The 25,525-nt window shown below is 39.2% G+C and overlaps 1 protein-coding gene across 2 annotated transcripts in view; it reads right to left on the reverse strand.

The window, feature by feature from the left end:
• Nucleotides 1-307: 307 nt before the first annotated feature.
• ITGA8 (integrin subunit alpha 8) overlaps nucleotides 308-25,525 on the reverse strand; it is a 120,958-nt gene continuing 95,740 nt past the window's right edge. The window contains exons 27-30 of one of the 2 annotated variants that reach the window (XM_052803175.1): nucleotides 24,557-24,670; nucleotides 10,938-11,039; nucleotides 2,425-2,547; nucleotides 308-1,183 (exon numbers count right to left, since the gene is read on the reverse strand). In XM_052803175.1, coding sequence (XP_052659135.1) covers nucleotides 1,097-1,183; nucleotides 2,425-2,547; nucleotides 10,938-11,039; nucleotides 24,557-24,670 — 426 coding nt within the window. In that variant the 3' untranslated portion in view covers nucleotides 308-1,096. Of the gene's footprint in view, nucleotides 1,184-2,424; nucleotides 2,548-2,569; nucleotides 9,656-10,937; nucleotides 11,040-24,556; nucleotides 24,671-25,525 lie in introns of those variants that run through there. The other variant, XM_052803184.1, reaches the window with a different exon arrangement.

The following is a 25,525-nucleotide window of genomic DNA, read 5'->3' on the forward strand; positions in this document are numbered from 1 at the left end:
GTCCATGACACAAATTAAACAGAAGATACAATGGCAGTAGCCATTCCATTTTAAGAGGCCATGTCAACAAAGTAACAGGGCAATGGCAAAGAAAATTTACCCTAGCCCAAAACCCCCAAGCCTTCTCAGTATCACGAGTGTGGCTATGATTTAAATCAGTGTTTCACAAATGACTGTATCCTGTGTCAGCTGTACAGGTGTCAGTCATCAGCAATGCAAGGACAGGGTAACTCATCCCCTGATAACTAATATTAAAATATTAATGTTAATGTTATTATGTTAATGTTATTATGTTAACTCATTAGTTATCTGGGTGTGATACTGCCAGCTCTGCGTTGAGAGATACGACATGTACTTGTTTATCATCTTGTAAATGTTGCATAAATCTTCTGCTTTGCAAAACACCTTGTAGCCAAGAAGGATGTGTTCTGTGTGTACAAGGGGTTTACTTTTCTATTTACATGCAAGGTAAGTACATGATTTCTATTTTTTTAACTTTCTTCTCTCAAAATCTAAGTTGATTATTATATCAGATACTTATCCTGAAAAGGTGGAAAAATAAATAATCGTGCCCCATCTATAAAGTTCTTTATAGACTACCTTTGTTTTTCAGAAGTACTTTCACAGTACTGATATATTGCTTGTCTCCCTGAGCCATAATTTCATAAAAGTTCTTATTCTTAGGGAGGTTTCAAAGGTATTCTGCATGATACAGTAGCTTTCAGAAGTTTTGTCCTGGTCCATCTTCTAGACAATACAGCAATGCAGGTGTTCTCTCCTTGGGAGATTTGGGCTTGTTCTGGAAGCATCTCAGTATACCACAGGTGTTCAAAAGCAACTGCTGAAATGTAGACTGACTGGAATATGGGATAAACTTACTGTTCAGTGGTGAGTATGTTTGTAAGGCAGTGATAAAGCTGCTTTCTTTGGCAAGGATGGCCATCATGTGGCATGTTCTCAGAACGTTGCATAGATCAGATTATGACACCATGTCACTTGCAGGTACAAAGGAAAACTGGTGGAAGGAATCCTTCATTTAATCCTCATCGTGTTTCTAGACTCAGGCAGGGTTCTGACATGATCTGTCACTCTTCCTCTATGCATCAGTAGTCTTGTTATTTGTCAGTTGTTCCCTGTCAGCCATGTCATCTTGAGGAGGTCTAGGTCTGTCAAAGAAGCCACACTGCAGGAAACAATCAACAGAAACAAAGGTGTCATGGTAAGACAACCACAGGAAGACTCAGCTCCAGTTTGATTTTTCACTGAGTCAACCTGAAAGGTCGGATACAATCTATGGCAGGCTGATAGACTGTGAAGCTTTTTTATTTCTATTCAAATCGTTCCCTGTGAAAAATGATAGTTTTAGGTACAAGACATTGAGTTCCAAAGTATAGCTTTAAAAATTCAAATTATATGAAAGATGTCTTTGCAGGAGATGTAAAGTTGGTCTGAATGCTGATACTGGCTGACTCTAATGAGAAAACTGTTAATTTCAGTTCAGCAAGACATTCAGAAAAGTATTTAGACTGACAAATAGCAATAATAACAGAGGTGGAATATGTGTTGGGAAATGTGCACAGGACAGTGTTGTGATGTAGACTAACGATCACTAAAGATGACATTCCTCTCACCTAACTTTAACTGCCTAAATGTTACCCTTTTGGTTGAAAGGTTGAAAGTCATGTAGGCTTCACAAGAGGTCAAAGTAGAGTACCACCAAAAGGTAATTCCTCTCATCCTCCCATGTTTTAGACATAGCTTTTTGCTGTTGTTGTTAACTGACTAGGCGAATCTGGAAAGTTAGCATAGGCTGGATACCTAACCCATAACCTTTAGGCAGCTAAACTTAAGAAACTATTTTTATTTTTTTTAATGGGAATTGAGAGGATAGCCAAAAGCTACGTTGGCTCCCTCTAATATAGCAGTTTCCAGTAACTTGTCTTAAAACTTGTGAAGGGAGTGTAACAACCAACACAAAACTAGAAAACTTTAAAAACAGAAGATACAACATACTAATATAAAAGGAAATCTTCTAAAAATGAATTGTCAAAGCTGGAAGTGTTGTTACGAGCTGACAAAAACTGGAAATCCCTGAAGTATTCACAGAAAACAAAGTTAGAGTAACTTCTTTTTGAACTTAAACATCCTGCAAAAGAGGTCTTGAGAAACAGAGTCAAACTCTATATGCCCATTCATAACCAGACTTTAATAATAAAGGAGGACTTTGAAAACAAGTTCCCTGCATAAAGGTCAGTGACACTAACATGTCAGAAATGGAAAACAAAAAAGACACATGTATTGTTGCTTTTGCTCCAAACTGTTAAAGATCACAAAATTCCAGCCTTTCTTTTTCTTATCTGTTAATATCTTCCAGTATCTTTCAGGTTTTTTTAAGGCAACAGTAACAGTAATAATGCAACATACCTTCCATAGAGCTAGGGTCAACATAGCTAATACCAGTAGTCCAAGAAGTATTGCTAGTATTATAACCCATAAAGGGATTACAAAGGAGACATTTGGAGTGGACCAGATGACAGATGTTCTGATCTGAAATGAAAAGAATACATTAAATAAAAAAAATTAAGCAAAGCTGACACTAGAATACAGAGGTTATAAGCATTCACTTCAATAGCATTTTGCAGATTAGAAATACACATTGCTTGGAATTCTCCCATGTTAGCTTCATTTACTGCAAGTTCCTTTCCACTTGTTCACAATAATTACTAGAAATGGAATTCACACATACACAAAAGTCTTGTCGTGTCAGACACACGAATCATTTTCACTTAATACACAGTAGTAAAAAATCCTCTTCTGTGCAAATGCTTCAAGAAGATTCAAGGACCAAAGTTCTACTCACATGTATGCTGGTACAGCCTAGGCCAGTATAACTGACTTATGCTGAATTACTCTGAAACAATGGTTGACTTCAGCCCAAACTCTTAATTCAAACCACAACAGATACCAGCTACATTATTCTTATTTTAATTTCTGCTGACACACCAGTATACATTTTTTCCTGTGACTTGCGTTTCAGCTAAGCAGTCCAAAAATGAAACTCAAGCAGAGTGCATTGTCCTTGTGATAAAGCCTAATGCACAGTATGATGTTATGCTCCTTAAAAGAAGCCAAGCATATGGACTATTACCTAAATGGGAAGCAAGCATGAAACGCTCTCTTTCATTGTCTGAGGCTCTAGAAAGCAGCAGGTGTGTATAACATGAGTTATCAAAGATTTTAATTGACTTGGCAAACTTCTCTCTTTAGACCTTCATCTTGACAAAGAGTAGTAATAACCCTTCTGTATTTCTCCTTCTGGGGCCATCAACATAAGTAACCTCCTCCTCACCCTCCCTTCCATGCCTTGTACCAAATTTATTCTATGCTCTCAGACTCTGCTTGGAAGGCTCCTCGTCAATGTCATTGAATATTTGCTCTCTCCCTGCTGCTCCCAAGTGGGAAGGAATGAGTTTGAGCTTTCCTTAGCTCCTCAGCCATAATTATGTCCCTTTAGTTTTAATGTATTTTGTCAAACTTTCCTCTTTATTGTTAGCCTAGGAAGTTATTTCTCTCTGGGGTTTTCTGTTGGAGCTCTCTCGTTTACTCCTAGTCTCCCTTAAAGAGGGCAAGTATGTGACAGATGGAAGTTATCTTCTTCATGACACGATGAAATTGGTTTGCAAAGCAAACTGATTACACAAACTCTCAAATGATCTTCCTCTTCAGTGCTTGAGGTACAGCTAGAAAATCTAATCTTCTTAATAAATTTCTTGGCCCAGTCCCTGATCTGCACTCATTGCAAATTCTCTTTCTACTTGTTTTTTTGCTATTAACTCACTGGTTGATGCACCTGAAATTTAGCACAATGCTAATTTGTTAATTTATGGAGCAGCATCCTAAGTTTGAAGACTGGACACAACTCTGTAGTCCAGTTCAAAATTAATTCCATTTCTGTGCCTCTCACTTTTCTCCTTGAAGACGGCAAATTTCAGCCTTTTTGCAACATATAGCCCTTTCCTCTCTTACTCTTTCTCATGATCAGCATACTTTCCTAGACTTTTCATTCTGCAAGTACCAGCAGATCTGTCTCCCAGCTACTGTCACGCTTTATTGGAAGACATTTTGGAATAGTCCTTTCCACTAACTTCATCTGTGCAGCCAACTGTCCTCTAGTCTGACACAGCGCTTAGAAAGATGCCAGTAGATCAGGTCTACTGATGCATGTATTTTTTTATAGTATCCCTCACTGTTATGGGACACGGATCATAGTTGAAATTAGGGACAAACTTTCTATGTGGGATACCACTTGCCTTCTACCAAAGCTTACACTGAGCGTTACACAGAAAATTCTGAGACACTGCCCAATCCTTCCAGGGTTAGCACTTTAACACTGACCTGTAACCTGAACATTAAGTGCTTGCAGTACTGGCCATATCATTGTTGATCTAACAAACACATCCAGCTAATATACTTCTCTGGTGCAGCTGTAAATAGTTATTACTCTAAAAGACTTCAAAAAGATAGCACATACAAAGAATAAATTCAAGTTAAACAGAATTAGTAAAAAACCCTACGAAATGCGGCCCCTGGGTCCCAACAGATACCTTGCTGGTGTGATCAAGTGATCAACTATGCCACTGCAGGGATACCACTCCCTTCCCAAGCTTCCTCTTTTGGTTGCTTCTTAACCACTGCAGAACTTCATAGGCTCTCTGCATCATTAGATTCAGCAAGAGCAGTGCTCATTTAGTAAGGACAAAATGTTTTTGAATGGCTCTCCTTGTGTCTCAGAGCAGTAAAAAGGTCACCTGAACTGTCTGCAGAGATTCCTCCCAGAGAAAAGCCAGTTAAGGAAAAGGAGGAATGCAAGTAAAAGGCTTATCTGGCCAGGGAAATCAGAAGAGATGGAGTCATGATGGGCTGCACAAAGCCTGTAGCAAGCAATGAGCTCAGCTGTCCAAGGAAGAAAGCATCTCCCTTCTACTGCTTCAAAATCCTCATGAATGCTTCCCTGAGGGAAGCCTTGAAGACCTGATCACATATAGCACAAAAGTTGGGAAGTGCTGATGAAAATTCAATAGGCCCTACAACAGCAAAAACTGAGATTGATTAAAAAACCGCAACTCATCTACACTGTGTGCTTCCTCTGTTGGCAAAGTCTGTGGTGATACACGCAAGAAGTTATAATTTTTTTCATTATTATTTGAAAAGGATCTGACACTATCAATACACAGTGTACGTACCTTACTTATGTAAGGTTTGAGCTTCACTACAGTTTCTGTTCTAACACTACAGTTTCTGTTCTAACACTATCACTTGTCTAAGCATGTTGCTGTGGAGCTGGAGCAGTAAAGTGATAGACCACTTACCAAAATCATCTTAACAAATATTTGTAAACAACAGCAAAAAGCAAACTCAAGCAGTGCTTTCTGTCCTCTCAAGTTTGACAAAATGACTGACTCCATTTTACAGTAAGATCAAACCTGAGGGAAGACCCATTTGCTTGCAAAAATTTGATTTAGCCATTTCTGGTATTGATAGCTTGAGCCAAATTCCTAGGTAGCATAATGTGACTGAGATAAATGCAACAGGAAATGGAGTCAGCATCACTGCTCTGGGCTGGACTGTACAACATCAGCAAACCAGAACAAAAAGACTCTAGCAAGCTGCCGGACAGCTATGGATAGGTTGGTAGACAGACAGTCTCCTGAAATTGTACACCCTGAATATGGAAATTATCAAAGTGGGCAAGTACTTCTGTAGGAAGGATTTTTTTGTTTACAGATTTCTTACGATTGTATTTGACTGAACCACATCTGTCTCCTTGGGCACCAAGTCCGCTTTCATCCAAAGGCAACTACTTCAGCACCACAGGTGCTCTCAGACAGGGGTGAACAAAGCTGCTGCCTGGTGTTATCTAGGATCTGAATAGCTCATAGGGCTGCCTTCTGATTGCACAGGAGCACAGCAACTAGACTTTTAATGTGCTCCAGTTCACTGTTCAAAATTAGCTGGGGTCAATCCAGACCTCAAAGCATGTTTGAGATCCTGCTGAAATCAGTGGCAACAGTCTATTTCATTAGGCTTTGGATAAAGCTGATAGTAGTGTATGCAACTACTTATGTAGCCATTCCATGTCTTCTTTTATGCACCACTTCCTAGATGTTTGCTGCATTTGTGTGTTGTATTTTCTTTCCTCTTAGGCTGCGAAAACAGTAAGGCAACCTAACTCTTCTTGTGATACCAATAGAGCACCTATCAGCATGGATTCAGGTAAGGACATCTGGGTCTTCCTGAGGACACACTGTAACCAATTATGAGTGGTAGAGCAGTACTCAGCCTTGCTTGTACTGCATGGGTTCCTAATCCTCTCTTCCTTCTTCTGTTGTTCTGCCTTTACAGACAGTAGAGTGCAATTTACAGTGTAATTTCAGTAGCTCAGCTGGACCGTGACAGATGTTGAAATATAAACAAGAAACTGTGATCTTATAGAAGTGCAGAGCATCATGTTTATAATCCTTAGATTATCAGCAATGAGTAAAACAAACAGCAGAAATTAGGTCTATCCTGTATCAAGCAGAATGCTGCTGCAAAGCTGCTACATCTCTCTTCTCTTGTAGCAGGAGTGAGGCCAATGGCTAATGAAATATTTGCCTGCTAAAATCTTAAAACCATCTTGCTGCATCCACACCCTTTTCACATGAATCATTCTTTGTCTTAGGTTTTTGAAAGCAAGGGAAGGGTTGTGCTAAGTGCTTGAGATTTAATTTCTGAGCAGGGGATTATATGTAGTTGTCAGTCTCACTCCTGCCTGTGTGCGTTACCAGTAGAATATAACACCCCTGGGCTGCCTCCTTTCACACTCTATACAAAGACTTGCAGGGCTACTAATGCAATTCCTGGTGAACAGTTTGACACTGCAAATCCTGAACACCCACAGAGCTGAAGCAGAGGCTGGAGGGGGAGAAAGGAACAAAGCATCCCTTCAGTTTTGCCTGCCTCATTTCACCATTTCCACAAAAGACTGTCCCTCCTCCACCCCATGCTGTCCACAAGTGTTTTACATATGATTTTGATTTAAGACAACTTTGCATTATTCAGCCTGGATTTCTGTTCTTCTCCATGTGGTAGGTTTAGTACTGCAGGATCAGAGCCAAGGAATGTTTTGGGGGGATTTATCTGTTTTCATCTAAGGTGGCCAATATGAAGAAGTGGAATTCTTACACAAGTGTTACCTGTTGGCACTGTACTTTAGATGCATATTGGCTTTCCTCTCCATTCAGGACTAGAAGTCTTTCTTATACTGAACACTGAAAATAGTGGTTGCTTCTTTGTCAGGCTGGTGAAGAGCACACCTCACAGACTTGAGAGGAGCCATCTGACTTTTGACCTTTCACAGTGCTGAACGTCTCATACCTTTTGTATGCAAAGGGGTGACAAGGAATGCCATCTGGCTCAAGCACTGAGATGAGGGTGAAGCCAACCAGAGAGTTACAGACAGAGCCTTTGTCTGCTGTTGGAAATAAAATCCAAGCTGGTCTTAGTACAGATGCTGTCTGATAGTCTTAACTTCAGAATTGCTGTTGTGGTTCCATGAAAGTCACTTGTTGCTCATGAAAGTATTTCTATAGGGGGGCTTTTATTTTCCTCTTTTAAAATATGCCACAGTTAAGCACATTGTAAGCAGATAAAAGAAATATTAGGGTTTTTGCCACTGATTTTTGTACAGTTTGGATTTCGCTCCTGACCTTGGTGCTACTCAACGTAGCTTCAAAATTGGCTTTGATTCCACTGGAAGGTAGCATAACGCAGATAGAAGCATATGTGGTAAGCTGCTGGTTCATTGGCAGTCCCTTGTGGATAGATGGGAATTAGGTTTTACTAGTTCAAACATCCAGCATCTATGGTCAGAATTCAGCGCCTGTTAGTGGGATTCTCACAAAGCTATTTTTTCCCTCTTGTCCTTTAAAAGACACTTTAAAAATTAAAAATTACTTCTCCATAATTTAATTTGCTACTTTAAGAAAGTATAGCTAACTTGATTATTATTCTAATGCTACCACTTTTACTGTCCATGATGACCTTCCTCTAATCTTTAGTCATTTTGCTTACAGAGACTGAGAAACAGGAACTCTTTGCTACTCCTACATGTTCCCATCCAACCTTTGCAGCATGATGTTCTTGTATGCTCTGAAAAAATGCTCAAAAGCTCCCTTGAGCTTGGAATCATAATTAATATTGACATTTATGTTTACACATTACAAATGTTTGTGCAAATATAATTCATAAGGAATATAAGCACATTTTAAATGAAAGTACTATCACTGTGTAATAGCTAAAAAAAGAGTTATAAGCCTTAGTCTGAAACCAATATTTACTCACTGTAGGACACTAGTCAAACAGTTTAGACTAAAGGCATCCCCTCTAAAGGTCCTATCAAACATTTAAGAAAAGCAATCATATTTTATTAAACTCTGAAACTGGCTCAAGACTCACAAATTAAAATGGAACAAATTACTGCTTATTCTAACTCTGTCCTTTTTATTATAAAAAGTACTTTCACCTTGCACATGAAATTCATTAAGTAGGATAGTATTATTTACCATAATAATACCTCTAAGAAAAAATGACAATTTCCTCTTGAATGGTACAGCTGTTAGCAAGGCAATCCAACCAGTTGTACAATATATAGTTGTAATTCCAAGCCTATCAAGATTAATAGAAAAAATTTTATTGACATCAGTGGATTTTGCTTTAAGCTCCACTAAGTTCCAAGCTAATTTTCCGTTTGATGCCATTTTCACTCTAATGTTTTACTATAAAAGATTCAGATTTTCTTATATTTCCATAAACTTTCACACACCTATGTATCATGACCCTCTGTTCAAGACATAGACCTATATTCCATGATGATGGAAATAAAGACCTCAGAGCTGCAAATATGACTGCATGACTGTGTAGGTTACTGAGGTTTATGGGATTATTCATGCCATTAAAATTAAATGTACATTATCAGCCTGCATAATTGGAACCCAGCATTGTATGAGTTAAATGAAGGACATACGTTCTGTTCTTTTAGAATATATTATCTTCACTATATAAACTGTAAAGTGTTAGCTGATTATTAGATATTTACTTTGGACAATTAGTTTTAAAATATTAAAATCTTTATTCCACTTCCACCCTTGCATTGTCTGAAAGAAAACCATAAACTTTCAAATAAATCTTTGGAAACTTTTAAAACACAACCAGTGATCTTTTTCAGAAGGAGCAAAAATATTAAGCATTGCCCAACTTCAAGCAAATATTTCTTCCTGCAAGTGGAACATCAAAAGAGCTTGTGCATATAACACATCAAGCTGTAGAGCTGGCAAGCATCCACTGCCATGTCCAGATATGAAACGACATAAAAGCGCTATAATTTTTCAACATTTTACAGTTGCCATTACAGGCATTTTGCTGTAAATCATCTGCAGCAAATAACAAGCATTATACTGGCTGGAGTAAGAGAATAAAATGCTTATCTGATCATTTGGTAGATCATCTGACACTTGTTGAGAACAGCAGGCTATCACCTGGGGTAAAGCACTTCAGTCCAGATGAAAGCACCACTACAGAGTTCTGCACAACATGTGTTTCTGGTATGGAACACATGCTGCAAGAAAATAAAAAGAGCCTGAGTATATCTGTCAGCTTGGAGCCTTTGAACCTTTCTGGATGAATACTGCGTTAAGCATCAAATCTTTCTGGTGAAATCATGGTAGTCCTGATGTTAGACGTTGGAGTCACTGAGTGTATAGGACGAAGATTTCACCTTGTGTCTTCCCAGAGCAAGTATCAATCAACCATTCAATCTGTGCTTGTTCAAAACAAAACTTTATAGCCTGTATCCTCTAAAATATATTAAAAAAGTAAGCTGTAAAGTGTATTATTATGTTGGTTTTCCATATAAGAAAATATTCTGTTCCCTACTACCACATCTCAACAGACTGATATGATGTATTTGCACCATGATTTAACTTGGAAAAGTTTGTAGTGAGCTTACCTTTTAAAAGAAGGACTGTAAATGATAAATCTTTATAAAGATGAGAACAATAAGCCTTCAAGCCTTCAAATTTCAGATTACTCTTATACTAGAATCAAATTTTGCACTCATATTTTACTTATTTATATCAGTAATGATGAAATAGAGTGAATTTTAACCATGGTATTAGACACCGTAAGAAGAAAATTACTTTAAATTGATTCCCAAACTCAATGTTTTGGCACCAGCAAAGAATTAAATCAAACTTACGCCTCCAAGATTAATTTTTCATATAATAATCCAGGGCCATACAAATCTTGCTGTGCAAATAAGGCAAGTACTTTAGTATCTATCTATCACTCTGTAGGGATTACCAGGTAATTTCGTACCTTGCACCTGATGTGCTGTGTGGTGGAAATCTAAAGAGGCATGCAGACCTTTCTGAAAATCAGGGTATCAAAGAAGCTTAATACAGGTAAGAGAGAAGTTGCCATAAGCTTGTGTGGGAGAACTGCTGACTGGGAGAAGGGTGAGATCTCAACCTGACAAAAACAAGATTTTGGATTTTGCACAGAAATTTCCTCCAGATTTTTTTTTTACCCCAAAAAAGGTAATTAGACACTTGCTTTCACAGTTTTGTTTTTTTCTAGGTGAAAAATCAATCCTGATTGCCATAAAGCGGTCTGCACATTAATGCAGCAAGAAATTATTTAAAAATGGAATTAGTATCATATATCAGCAACTTCCACAGAAAGCAATAAAGGTATTTCCTTTAGGTATTATTTCAGGAATTTACACTAGAAAGACAGGAAAGACTGATCTCAATATTTTCATTTATAAAAACTTTCACAGCTGTGATCAGAATGACCAAATACATGTGCTTCACACAAAGATATCATTTTCAGTTACTTACTGCTATGCTTCCCTCGGGGAGCTTTGCTGGAAGCACTTTATATGGCATGCTCTTAACTTCGAAGGACACATTGGAAGAAAGAGTATAGAGATCATTCTTTCTCTGAAATTATATAAAAAATGAAATTATTAAAAACCATGTTTATACTGAAAAGCATTTCCTAAGGCAAAGATGGTTTCTTTTGGTAAAGAGTACAGCAATCCTGGGACCTGTATGTGTCCATGAGACAAACACGTAATACATCATAAAGCTGAAATACAAAGACCGTGTGTTCAAATAGGGAGGAAGGGTTAGATATGCAGAAAGACACATGCAGTTGTTTCTCATATTTCTCTCTGAAATAGGAGACTGGTGAGTTTGAAGCAGGGGGGAGGTTTATGGGGTGTCTATGTTTTAAAACCTTGCCTCTGCTCACCAAGCCCAACAACAAACGCAGGTATCTTGAGATTTCCAGGTCTATGTTGAGACCAGGCTGGTAGAGCTCCCTGATGGCATTGAATGAATGGCTGTGCCTTCCCATCAAAGAACAACAATAGGAACAAACATCTTTGCACTTCACTTTTAGAGTGTGATTGATTTCCTATTGCAGTAGAGCTCAAAAAACCCAGAACTCACCTTGCTTTTTTACTACATTCTGCAACTGCAACAGGAATGCATAGCAGTCATTGTTTAACTGGCTGCCTAGTAAAATATTTATATAGTTCTCATTAATCACCTCAACAAACCCAAAGATGTGCAGACAAAACAATATGTATCTCTGTCAGTTCTCTGTGTTTCATTTAAACTTGCTTGTATTTATAAAATATTATTAGATTAGATTAGGCATTACCTTCCCTGCTCCAGAATGATTAAAAACTGTTACATCATATAGCTCATGCTGTGACTTTTAATTAGTTCCTTCACCTCATTTGGAAGCCAGCTAGGCACAGACACACTACATCTGACCAACTGTGTGTCTTATTGTGCTGTTCTGACCTTGACAATAATCTTCCACTCTGTGCAAACTGCCTTGAAATGATAGTTAAGTGCTAGTATGTCCACTGGAAAAATATGTGCCTAAATCTGTTATGAACTGGCATAAGTGCCGACATGTGAAAGTACATGTCCCTTAAAAGAATCTTAATGGTTGCAACATTTACTACAATGGATACAAATATTTTCCACACATATTTTGAATCCTGTTGAGCTCTTGGCATCATCGATATCTAACTGGAGTTAGTTTTGAAGGCTAAGTACATCAGGTATCAAGTAAATCTTTCAGTTCACTTTGAATTTGACATGTTTCAATTTCACTGAATGTAATTTGTTACAGACAGAAGATCCTGCACTCAACTATGTCCTCTTTTTTCTTGTTTTTATCCCAAGGAAGGATGGCTGAGTGGTTACCATGCTCTTCTGGAAGTCAAACCTGTTTCTAATTCCATCTCTGCAACTGATGACACTACATGTGACTTGTGTATCCCATCCCATGTAAAGCTGGGGTCATGATATGGATCTCCTTTGAAAGTGCTTTGATATGCTTTCAAAAGCATTAGATAAGTGCTAATCTGTCCACTGGAATCCACAGAGCTAGGAGTTATGAGTATCATTATATCCCTTTACATTAGACTCCTTGAGGTAAACAATTTTAATCTTCTGTATGAGAATATTTTTGAAGCCCTTAACTGTTTTTGCTACCTGTCTCAATCCTTTCTGAAACATGATGACCAGAATTCAACACAGTATTTGACTACTGATTTACAGAAAGACAAAACCTTGTAAGTAAAGCAATCTTTCATTTTGGCACCAGCTTCTTACAGTCCAGTGTATTTGGAACGTCGCTGTCACTTCCTAAATCCCCTTCTGCAAAACTCTTTGTCCTTCCTTCTACTTCTTGCACATTTAGGAGTTCTGCTCCATTGACAAGACTCGGTTCCTATGTGATTACTCAACATCTTTTCCTCCCTGCTAGGTGGTGTTTTTCTCTGGAATTTCCTGTTGCATCAAAGGCATAAATCCTCTCTAAGAATTGCTTCTCCCCTTTCAGCTGTTTTGTAGAGCAGACTGAGGTAAGAAGACCCCATGATAATTTGGGCTACTGTTTCTTTCCTTCACTGATGGAGAAAGGTTTGTTTGTGAAAATGACCTGAAATAAGCGTAACCTAAACCTGGGAGCCAACTTGGATGCAGCTGGATGACCATGGCCCAGCTCAAAATTTTCACAGAACTGCTGAGGTTGGAAGGCACCTCTGGAGATTGTCTACTCCAACCACATGCTCAGAGCAGGGTCAACTAGAGCAGTATACTCAGGGCCATGTCCAGTTGGGTTTTGAATATCTCCAAGAATGGAGACTCCACAAACTCTAGGAGCAACCTATTTCAGTGTTTGACTACTCTCACAGTAAAAAGTTTTTTTGTTATGTTTAAATAGAATTTCCTGTATTGCAATATGTGCTTCTTCCTTCTTGTCCTGTTACTGGATATCATTGAGAAGAGCCTGGCTCTGTCTTCTTTACTCCCTCCTATCAGATGTTTATACACACTGGTAAGACCCTGCCTGAGCCTTCTCTTCTCCAGACTGAACAGTCCCATCTCTCTCAGCCTCTCCTTGTGTATCAGATCATCCAAGCCCTTAATCACTGTTGTGGCCCTTGGCTGGACTTGCTCCAGTCCGTGTCTCACTTGCTCCAGGGAGGCCAGTTCTGGACACAGCACTCCAGATCTGTCTCACCAGTGCTGAGTAGAGAGGAAGAGTCACCTCCCTCGACCTGCTGGCAACACTGTTCCTAATGCAGCCCAAGAGGCTGTCAACTTTCTTTGCTGCAAGGGTACACATAGTGGGCTCATGTTCAACTTGCTGTCCACCGGGACCCTGAGATCCTTTGCTAGAACATTGCTTTCCAGCTGGTTGGCCCCCAGCCTGTACTGGTGCATACAGTTATTCCTCCTGTGGTACATGACTTTGCATTTCCCTTTGTCACACCTCATGGAATCTCTGCCAACCCACTTCTCCAGCCTGTCGAGGTCCCTCTGAAGGGCAGTACAACCATGTAGTGTATCAACCCCTCCTTCCGCTTTTCTGTCATTTGAAAACTTGCTGAAAGTGTACTCAGTCCCATTATCCAAGCCATTAATGATGTTAAACAGTATTGGCCCCAGTATTGACCCCTGGGGTACACTGTTAGTGATGGACCTCCAGCTGGTCTTCATGCTGCTGATCACAACACTTTAAGCCTGGCAGTTCAGTCAGTTTTGAATCCACCTCTCTGTCCACCTATCTTCATTCACTTTGACAGTGTCAAAAACCTTCCTAAAATCAAGATAAAAAACAATGACTGCTCTCCCCTCGTCCACCAAGATGAACCTCATTTATCTCATTGCAGAAGGCTATCAGGTTGATCAAGCATGATTTCCCCTTCATAAATCCACAGTGACAACCCCCAATCACCTTCTTGTCCTTCAGATATTTGCAAATGGCTTCCAGATTTTTTTCTCCATCACCTTCTCTGGGATTGAAATGAGGCTGACTGGCCTGTAGTTCTCTGGATCCTCCTTCTTGAAGATAGGTGTGACATTTGCTTTCTTCCAGTCCTCAGGAATTTCCACCAATCACCAAGGCCTTTCAAAGATAACTGAGAGTGGTCTCACATTGACATTGGCCAGCTGCCTCAGCACTTGTACATGTATCCCGTCAGGTCCCTTGGGCTTTTGTACGTCCAATTTGTTTAAATGTTCCCCTAACCTGATATTCCTCCAGTGAAGGTAATGTTGATTGCTGCAGGTTTTCTCTCTGGTCGCAGAAGCCTCGGATTACTGCATGCAGATTTTACCAGTAAAGACCAAAGTGAAGTAGGCACTAAGTAAGTCAGCCTTTTCTATGTCCCATTCAGCAGAAGACCCATATTTTCCCTAGCCTTCCTTTTGCTGCTGATATACTTATAGAAGCCTCCTTGAAGTCCCTTGCTAGGCTCAGCTCCTGGTGGGCTTTTACTTTCCTAACTCTGTCCCTGCATGCTTAGACACTGTCTCTGTATTCCCCACCCAGCCTCTGCACTGGGTCAACTGACTCCGCTTCTACCTCTTTTATGTTTCCTTTCTACGTCTGAGTTTTACCAAGGAGCTCCTTGTTCATCCATGCAGGCCTCCTGCCACCTTTCCTTGACTTCCTGCATGTCAGGATGGACAGTTCTTGAGCTTAAAGGATGTGATCCTGGAGAATCACTAGTTCTCCTGGACTCCTCTTTTCTTCAGCATCATCTCCCATGGAGTTCTTCCATGCAGATCCCTGAAAAGGCTGAAGGCTGCTCTCTTGGGGTCCAGGGCTGTAGTTCTGGTATTTGCCTTGTCCATTCTGTCTTCTTTTTGAAAGACTAGTTTTCTCTTCAAATATGTGAGTGTTTACTGGTGACATGAAGACAGCACATTTATTGCCTTTCGGAACTCATTTGGCTACACCATAGTTTTGTTCTTTTAAAATACTGAAAGCAGCCGAATGTTTATTATCAGAACATTTACCCTCTCCTTGGGGCTTATATTAGGAATGAGCAATACAAAGAATACTGCCTCAAATGACTACAGAGGGACAGTCAAATCAGCTCCTTAAGACAGATGGCATCTAATGAAAGGGAACTACCTTTTCCATCAACAGTGTTTGAAATGAAAAATTAGACAGATTTAATATTGGAATTGGCAAAAGAAGTATTTTTTATACATTTTCATGGTACTGAACATCTATGATGAGATGGTCTTCAGAAAAATAATTTTTCCTTATCACACTAATTATTTTCCATTTTCAGACTCAAGCCATTCTTCATCTTTTATTCTACAGCACTAGACTTCTCACACAAAGTCCCAGCATGTTTCTGTAGTTGTGCAATGATTTGCATTCAGAAAAAAGCCCGAAAAAAAGCCTTGTTTTCAATTCTAAGCAATTCATATTAAGCAGGATTCCAGATATGATTTATATGACTTATAAAAGTAATCTGTAATGGAGAGAGCAGAATATATTATATTATTAAAGAAGTAAACATTAGACATGCAGCCTGATTGGCTAAGGTACAGTAAAGGCATTAAACTCTCTTGAAACATCATATAAAGGAAACACAGCACTCATGGAAAAAAAATCTTTTCACCTACTATACGTGGCTTATTTCATTTTCAGCTTATATCAGTAATAAGAACATCAGAAGAGGGTACTTCCTGTGGATTAATGCTTGGCTGGGGTTAATAGCCTTGGGTTGTGCCCACAGCTATCAACTCTCCTTGACCCTTCATTAGGCTCCCAGAAATGCTGCACATCTCCATTGCTTTACAGGAATGGAGAATATAAAAGACTAGAGAGTATTTTCCTGCATTCACAGAATTATGTGTTTGTGGCAAAGGGCTTTAAAACAATGACTGTGGTCAGTGTCAGTTGCAAACAGGATTTTTACTTGTACCAACACCTTGGAGATACAGGTAGCTGTCTCTCCTACAGCCTTTTTTATAATTCTCAAGTCATTTGTGAGAAACAGCATTTCTCCACCATATCATTTTTTAAATTGCAGATGTTTAAATATTCAGTGTTTACTGGAAGCAGCAGGACCTGTGGTTTGCAATTCAAGCTGAGGACTTCATTATGGCTCAGAGGAAGGGGAAGTAGGAATTTGGTATTTGTGAATGTCAGTGCCTAATGACCAACAGTAGGGAGGCCAGCCCTAGCTACTTTGGCCTTTTGAGGTTCCCCTTGTGTTAGAACAAGAAGAGTCTGCTCTTGCGTGCGTCACTGAGACCAATATCCCCGTAAGTAGGCAAAACATGGCCATCCCCTGTTTTGCTTGGTGGTAGATCCCTGCTGGTGTATTTATTGAAGCTTCTCTCTCTCTACACACTTTTGTTTTACAAATAGATTTTTGAACAGAAGCCTTTGTTTTCTTCAACAGTTGCGAGACACGGAAGCATCCAGAAATGAAGGAAAGTGTTCCCAACAGATATTCAGTGCAGTGTTGCCCTAAGTACAATTGAGACAAACAGAAATAATGTGGGAAGTGCGGGAAAATCTTGGACAATTTGAAGAAGAGGTCTCCAGGCTCCAGTGGAATGCTGGTGGTTTCTGAAGGAAGCTCAAGCAAAGACCTGAAGTCTCCCCAAAGCACCTCTAAGGCATATGGAGGCATCCTAATCAGAGAGCAGACTAAAATGCAGGGACAAATCTGGCCCACCAGGAGCTAGACTGATGGTAGGAGGAACAAAACTTTTGGAAGCTTAAAGAAGTCTGACAGGTCATTGTTCTTCTGCAGGTTTGAAGGGTTTAACTACTGGAGAGACTCCCCAGAATGACTTTGTTCCATTGCCTCTATGGTGCATTGTTCAACTTCTCTGAAATACTTTTTTTCTGGTTAGATGTAGCCCAGTGAAGTCACCCTAACTGAAAAGCACATACTTTCTCTATTGCAAGCTACATGCTGTGGTGGAATTTTCCCCCCAGAACTTATGTCTGTTGCATATGGAATTCAGTGCTGTTATAACAATATTGGCCCTGCTTGATTAAAACTTGTTTCCCTTCATGTCTGCTAGAGTCTGGCACATTTTAGAAACAAGAGGGTAAGCAATATGGTGTTACCTTTTAAATATATGCTTTGGGAATTCATTAGCTTGCTTTCTTTGACCCATACCTCCAAAAACCTGAACTACTGCCAATAAATAGAGTAGCTTACATAAATGCTGAGTAGAGGTCATACAACTATTTGTTCTTGAATTAATTTGTTAAAAAATGTACGTATGACTCTGTGCATGGTCAAAAAGTACTTGTGCTATTTGTAACAAGAGGGTATATCCACCCAAATGTATCTGTGACCAAAGACAATACAACTCCTCTGAAAATCAACACATCATCTCTGTCATTAACTTCTTACACTTCACATATTATATCTTTTACATTCATTTAAACAGACTATTTTAAATTATAATAGAGGCAGATATTTTGTTGTGATTTCAGAACACTTTAATATACAGTTTTTAATAGTTATCGATTTAAGATGTTTATTTCTTCATATACCTAATGTTACCTATACTTTAGCACATCTAGCAAGAATCTCATGTTCTGCTGTTGTTAACATTTTGACATTATTTTGAATAACAATGAATGAAAACAAAACTAGCCCACACCCAAAAAAACCTCCAGCTAGTTCAGCCCAGTGCCAAGGTCTCTTTCTTTCTCGCCCTCATTCCACATAAACAATCAAATCCAGTATAATACCATATTTTTGGCCACACACAGTTTTCTTTTTTACTCATTTTGTTTTTTCAAATAACAACGGCTGTTTGACGTAAAGGCAAATTTCTTTGATGACTTCCTCCTTCTGTTATTATATGTGGCTTGAAGGGCAGCGCATCACATTTATGGCTTTTAATTCTCAGTCTGAATTAAAATAATCTACTTAAACTTCCATATATGGCTTATATATGACAATTAATGAGAGAACAAGCTATCTCTCTCACTGATTTTTCTGGTGCTTCACCACTTCCACCCACGGATAGGGAATTTAGACTGGCTGCAAAATTATGCTTTGAAAACACTAAGCAAGCTTCCCTTGACTGAGATGTTTTCCACCGGACACAGAAAGAGGTTCTGGGCAGGGGGATGCTGAGGATAGAAACTATTGTTCCTTAGGGTCATATCCCACTTACATATGCAATAATTGCTCCCATAGGAAAGAGGAGAGGGAGAAAAGTGATTGAATAAAGGAGCCTATACAAGAGCTAGATCTCTCACCTGTCTTGGACCACCTCCACCAGTTCACCTGTGTTCTGACTTCCAGGCCTCTGCAAACATATGTGTGCTGCACAGAGGACAGTCTGTGTGGCCCCACTGCACTGGTTATCTGCATTCTGCCTCCAACAGCCTTTGTGCAGCTAAAGTGAATCCTTGTCCCAAAAGCATTACCTGGCCTACAGAATTTCTACCATACTAAGAAGAGCCTCTGAGTTCACCAGTAGTAAAATATGGAGATTCTCAACAACATTTCTCATCAAGGAAGTACAATTAGAGCATGCACTCTAACAGTGGTGATAGCTCCAGGTGCCAGGCAATGAAGGCAAAGGAGGATGAGAGGACTGGAGGACTTCTAGCTGATGGTCCAAAATAACAAGGTATTACATCAGGCTCTTTCTCATTTTCTATACCCTTCCAGACCTCCCAATTTCTTTTTATGTCCTTGTAGAGGTGCAGCTTCAGCAGAAGGGAATACCATCATTCTATAAAGCAGGGATGTGGAGCTTCTCAAGCTGAGGAGCGAACTGAATTCCTGTCTTCCAGTCATGAATTCTCTAATCACTAGACTGCAAGCTCTAGCTTCTGCCACTAAATATTGAATAAACAAAGTCCTCTAAGTCTTTCAACTAATGCTATAGGTACTTCCTAAGTAATTTTTGGACTCTGCCTTCTGAGAGGGTGGAAATATTCCCGCTTAATCCTGATTTGGGTGCCTATCGTCCTGATAAGGGATTGCCCTCATGCACTACCCTGATGGTTAGTGCAAATCAATGTCTGAGGTACCTCATTGTCTCTGTATGCTGTGTAGGGAGCCTAGGTATTTAGTTTCAGGTTTTGGATACCAGTCCGGGGCCAGGCACTTAAGACGTGGGTGCTGCAGCACTCATCACCTTTATTATGTCAAGCATATATTTCCATTTTTAGGCATCTAAAACGAAACAGGAGCAGTGCATGTTCAGAAACACTGAAATAACAAGTATTTAACCGAGAAGCCAAAACATGGCTTTGTGTACTGAGGGAGCACCCAATTACAGTGTGGCTGCCATGCTTCTGTTGCTTTTCAGCTTTCTCACATTAAAACTAGATTTTTCTCCCTTCTAGCTACTAAAGTTCATGCAGTCAGGAGTGCCAAATTCAAATATCTGGATCTGTCTAAAAGTCAAGAGAGAAACAATGCAATTATATTCAATAACATTAACGAAAATAAAATAAACTTCAAACCTCTTGGGAACCTCATACACCCTCTGTGGTTTTTTTTACACTACTGCCTCCCCAAGCTCTCCCAGAAGAAGATTTTTATCATTGTGAGGAACTTTCAATACAGGCTGAAATAATAGTCAAGAATGAGCTGAGTTCCACTTCCCACAGTGCTATAAGTGTCCAAAGAGCTTGGAGCCTGGAAAGATGTCTCAAATCAGACGGATGGTACAGATTCATCATTTAGAAATACATTTTCAAAACAGATGTTTTACTAGCCAACTCCTGAGTCTTACATTAAAAAGTACCCATCAGAGTTCAAAGAACACTGGGCAAGGTCCCCTTGGATGTCCCTCTGGTGAGTCAGAAATACCATGAATAGACAAATGGGGACATAATAGAGCCCTAACAGAACACAATGTAACATAACCATGTAAGGTTGTTTCTCTTTTGCACGAATCAGGCTATTATTTGCTTGATCAGCAAGTCTGAATCCAAAAGTCTGCTTTACTAGAGAGTTCATATTTACAGTCAGGCTTTGAAGTTAATCCAAAAAAGTCTGTGATTCTTCTTGGCCTTTGCACAATGTCTGTCTCTATCTTTGTTGGCTGGTTGGGAGATTTAGGCTGCTTTATTTACTCAAACATGTCTAATCATTGCACGTCATTTAACTGTTATTTGTTATGGGAGTTCGGGTTTTAAGGTGACAGACTACAACTGTCAAGAGGCAAAGGGGTCAGCTGTTGTCAGTCAAACTAAGTGGAAGAGGAAGGAGTCAGTCAATACATGACTGACCTTTTGTGGCAAAAAAATATACAGGCTGTTCCATATAAATTCGATGAGAAACTTGTATTATTTTGTCCTAGCATTAATCAATTACTTTCAGTCAAATTCTTCTCAGGTTTGCATTAGCATATCTATGATAAGAAAATACATAATGACAGTGTGTTCTCAGCTTTCTTCTGCAGATTGTATCTTCATTTAGATTATAACACAGTTGAAGAATGTTGTATGTCACCATTATCCTGCTTGCTTTGGCATATGAAAATTTTGTACTTTAATTGTATATGCAAAAGAGTTTGGGATGTTACTGTGGAGACAGCAACTTTTCCTCTAAGTTTCTTTACAAAACCATAACTGTGGGGTTCAGTCTGGCCCTTGAACAGTCCTTCCTGGTTCAGAATCACCACATCCTGATTATTTTGACTGTATTTTAATCCTCAGTTTAAGTCTGCAGATTTCAGCCTAGCTAACAGCAGTTGTTTTTTAGGTATACTTTAGTTTACTTCTGGAATAACCTTAGGAACGACAAGTTTACAGGCTTACTAAGAGCAGATTGTGCCCTTTTTAGGAAACTAATTATGCTCTACACCCTTTTTTGGTGATGGCTGGGTAACTGTTAATTTTAAAAGGGGCTGTGAAAAAGGGAACTGTTTTGAGGTGAATGGGAGGAAGGCAACCAGATCCCATCACACTATTTGCTCTCTTCTCAATATCTAAGTTTGCATGTGAAGCAGGGGTCATGTTATTCTGGTAGCTTCTTAGACATAAATGGGAGGATGCAACAGTTCTCTGGGGACTACCTTTTTTACTTAGAAAAAAATCCTGTTGCTTTAAGTGGAGTTTTCTGAGCCTTTACAAGGCTTGCAAGTTACTATTCGAAGGAAACAGAAATATTTCCTAAGGATACAGATAAAAGGTAGAATCACAGCCCATAAAAAGCCTTGTTTGATACCCGGGGTATGTAAGGACAGTGGAGTAAGCAAAAGATGTACTTGTAGTAGTGTATGCCATGAGGTCTCTGCACCCAGGGAGTCTACAGGATGGCTCATCCTTGCCCCTGCCCACAGGTTGGTGTAAGATTCCACCTCTGCCTTGAGCTCACTGAGTGAAGGGAGCTGCAGGCATAGCAAGCAGGACTTATTAAGGAGTAAGGAGAAGCTAGAGGAACTGCAGCACTGGCATTGCCTGGTGTGTTTGCACACACCCGTGTCCCAAGGCAGAGCTTTGACTCTTCTCCACCATCCAGATCAGAAGGAGGGCAGAGAAGGTGTTTCAAATCAGCTGGATAAAGCATCCTGTGAAGATACCTCTCTGTTTTGTCACTGGCTACAGAGTTAGGCAATCAGCTTTGGCATCTAACTTTCAGATGACTAAAATTAGGTAAGATGAGTCCCCCTGCTCCTGCATTAAACGTCCCACTCAACTTCATGCAGTTATCCTTGTTCTGAACCTAAGTCAAGCTAACTAAGCTTATATGCTAGAAGATTCTGTCTTTATTAAGATTCACTAAGAAAAGGAGATTTCATGTCTTCTGTAGCTAGTTTGTTCCAAATGTTACACATCCTCTGTCACAACCAAAAACTCAGAGAAACAGTCTCTGTTTCTCATTAAATTTGTTTAGCTTTAATCTCTTACAGTTATTTCTTGTTACATACTAAACTGACTTAGAAAAAACTTTTATGAGGCTAATTCCCACTGAAATAGCTGTAATAAGCCTAGAAAATTGGCATCTAAAGATCTGTGCAAGGGGTTTCATTTATGTGCTTGTTTTTTCACAGGACCTTGGTTTTGGCCGTTACAGAGTTAATTAGATTTCACCAGCAGAATGATGAACAGAAAGACTTGATTGGATCTGGAATATGTCAGGTCTAGTTCCCAGTAAGGTAGCTAGCTAAGGGAGCTAAGCTTTATCTTTTGCTTGCTGAAGAAGATGGGGAATGTTCACTGTGATATTACTTGCACACTGCAGTGGTCAAAATTATCACAGATTGTTCCAGCCAGGGATAATATCTCTGCCTCTCTGCCTGTCTCTATGTATTAGGAACAGTGAACTAGTGCAGTTAACTTCTTAACTGAACTTAACAGGGACTAGCTAGTGTGTGAATGCCAGACTCCTACTGAAATTAGAAAAAATTGGAATAAAATTCCCATCATATTTTCCAATATGTATGTCTTTCCTATGAGTGTAGAGATGCTGATGTACTGGCATTTTCTGTGCAAAATTTTGTTAAGACCTTTGCAAAAGCTTACATTAGAAGATGTCCATCCCAGATTTGGAAGGACAGAGAGATATCCAAGCTGTCGAGCTTTTGGGCTTAAATTTCAACCAGAGCCTGCCCTTTTTTCCCACTAGCAGATGACTCACTGAGCAAACCTTAATGAAGTACATCCAGTCTAGCCTTTCAAACACATTTGCTAAATATGCCTCCTCTTAAAAGCATTGTATCTGTGCTAAGGGAACTGAAGAAAGGATATGAAAGTTTCTTGGGATTGATTGTTAATAGAAAGAAAATGTACTGACAAATCAGGAATTAATTCACCTAGAATCTGAAAGGATGTCCTTTGTTACTGAACTAGACAGAAATCACTTTCTCTCAAGCAAGGCCAGATAGTTCTGTGCTCTCTTCAGTCATAATGGTGCTAATAGCTGTTGCAGAAGGAACACAGAATGTGACCTTTAGTCCTGACAGGTAGAAAAACCTTTCAAGTCATCCTTTCAGTAAACACTGCCATGGTCCCGTACACTAAGAGAGACCCGTGACCCCCAAAGTATGCTCCCATTGTGGATTTGGTGCCATGACAGTTAGCTATTGAGCTGGCATTCAACCTTCTGTAAATAATGTCCCATCTGCTCTCTTGTTTCTCCAGGAAAGCAAGTTAAGCGAGGAAGAATTTCTTCTATCCACTTTCACATTTGAGGAAAAGGAGAAATTAACTTAAAAGGTGTGAGGAGCTTAATTTAAAGGTGCAAGGAGCTTAATTTAAAGCTCCTGTTGTAAGCTGAAGATCCTCAATTCTTCTCTTGCTAGGGCAAAAGGTACTCTGGGGATAAATCATTCTCCTACAACTACGGGGAACACAGGAAGGTTCTTGCACTCCAGGTAGAAAGACTGGGGAATTCTAAATTCCTTGAAGAATGAACGTGATAATCAATCAGTTTGATCAAGTTAGGATCTGCAGTTATTTCCTAGTAACAGCAAACTGAATTATAAATTTGTCAATGTACCGCCCAGTGTTAATGACATGACAACCACATAGTACTACAGACACATGGCCAGCTGTGAGGAACAGCTTACAGTGCAATCCTTCTGCCTTATGCAGTGTAAATACAATTCTGAGAGCATATGAGGTTGGAAATGCAGGAATTTGAAAGGAGAAGTTCATTTTTTCTATGGTCTGCACTGTCCCTTCTTTTTAGTGGTAAGACACAGATTGTCACTACATGAGTGTTGTACGTCATATGAGCTTGATACATATTACTCTTCCCTAGATTAACAGAGAATGAATAACAATGAATTTTTAAGCTGGACACAGTGTATACCATATACGGTTTGGCTCCAAGAAAAACCTTTCATTGGGAAGGATGTGAAGAATGCAGAGCACATCATGGAAACCTAGGAGATTATTGATCTGGGTCAGTCCAGGAAAGGTGTTTAAAAATAATATTGGAATTTTCAGGTAAGATTCAGGACATGAATTTGAGAGGGAGTGATAGTGAGAAAAAGAAAAGTAAGCAGCATGCGTGTGACCTGAACAGGAACCAGTGAGATGTTATCTTCAAAGAAAGTGGTAATAAAAAGGATTTGCATTTGGCCCATTTAATTTCATCATTTGTATTCTTAAATATCTGGTCAAATAAAAGATGCAGGTGTCTTTGGGTATAGAAAGAGATTTTTGTGTGTATTACCTCCAGGAATGTTTGGGCCCATAGCCGGGACCTGATTTTTAGCGCTGCACTCTTCCCTCTTTCCAGTTGTCCCACAGTGCAGGAAATTAGGATACACTTCACATTTGTACAGTTCTGTGTACAAAATAAAGGAAAGTCATACCTATGCTTTAAAAATGTATATAAACATTTTCAAAAGCTATAAATTAGCAAAACAAATCAACTTTCCCTTAAAGAGTTAAGTAGTCTGAAATCAGTAATTTCATCTAATATACATGAGATACCCCAAGAGTCATTGTGCGAACTATAAACCAAGCAAGAGATTCTTTTTGCACCACCAATGCATACAACTGCCTACCTGTAGTAATGAAAATAAAAGTAATAATTTTCAACAATATCTACTCTGAAGAACTCTTAAAATGTCCAGGTACTTATCAATCCTTTGAAGCATGTGCTTTGTCTTCATCTATCAGTCATTTTGTGATTTCAACACTTTTTTTTTCCTGTTCTCCATGCCTGAAGTCTTTATTTATGTTCCTAAATCTTTCCCCTCTTCTAACTCTCCTGGTTTGCTTACTGATGTTTACATTATAGCAGCCAGAACATTTGCTGAGATTCATTAGTTGCTCTACTTGAAACTTGTTGTCCATGAAATGTTTCTGATGAGCAGTGATTCTGGCTCATACACAGGGTTGAAGACAAAAGCCAAGCAATACAACTCAAAACTACATACTCCGTCTGCCAGAAGAATGTCAAAAAAAAGGTTAAAAGCTGACTGAAAGCCACTGAAGGGAACGAGCAGAGTCTCATGAGGTAACCACAGAAATTAAGCAGTTGTTTAGGGCATAGAAAGGGAGAAAGATCTCAGAAAAATGATTAAAAGTGTGTGTAAAAAAATGTATAGGTTTATATATACAAATGGGTTTTACCTGAAAAGTTTTGGTTTGATTCAGGAGGAAGGCCAAGGTTTTAATTGATTCATATTTTTAT

Source organism: Harpia harpyja, chromosome 1 (assembly GCF_026419915.1).
Source record: "Harpia harpyja isolate bHarHar1 chromosome 1, bHarHar1 primary haplotype, whole genome shotgun sequence".
Classification (NCBI taxonomy): Eukaryota; Metazoa; Chordata; class Aves; order Accipitriformes; family Accipitridae; genus Harpia; species Harpia harpyja.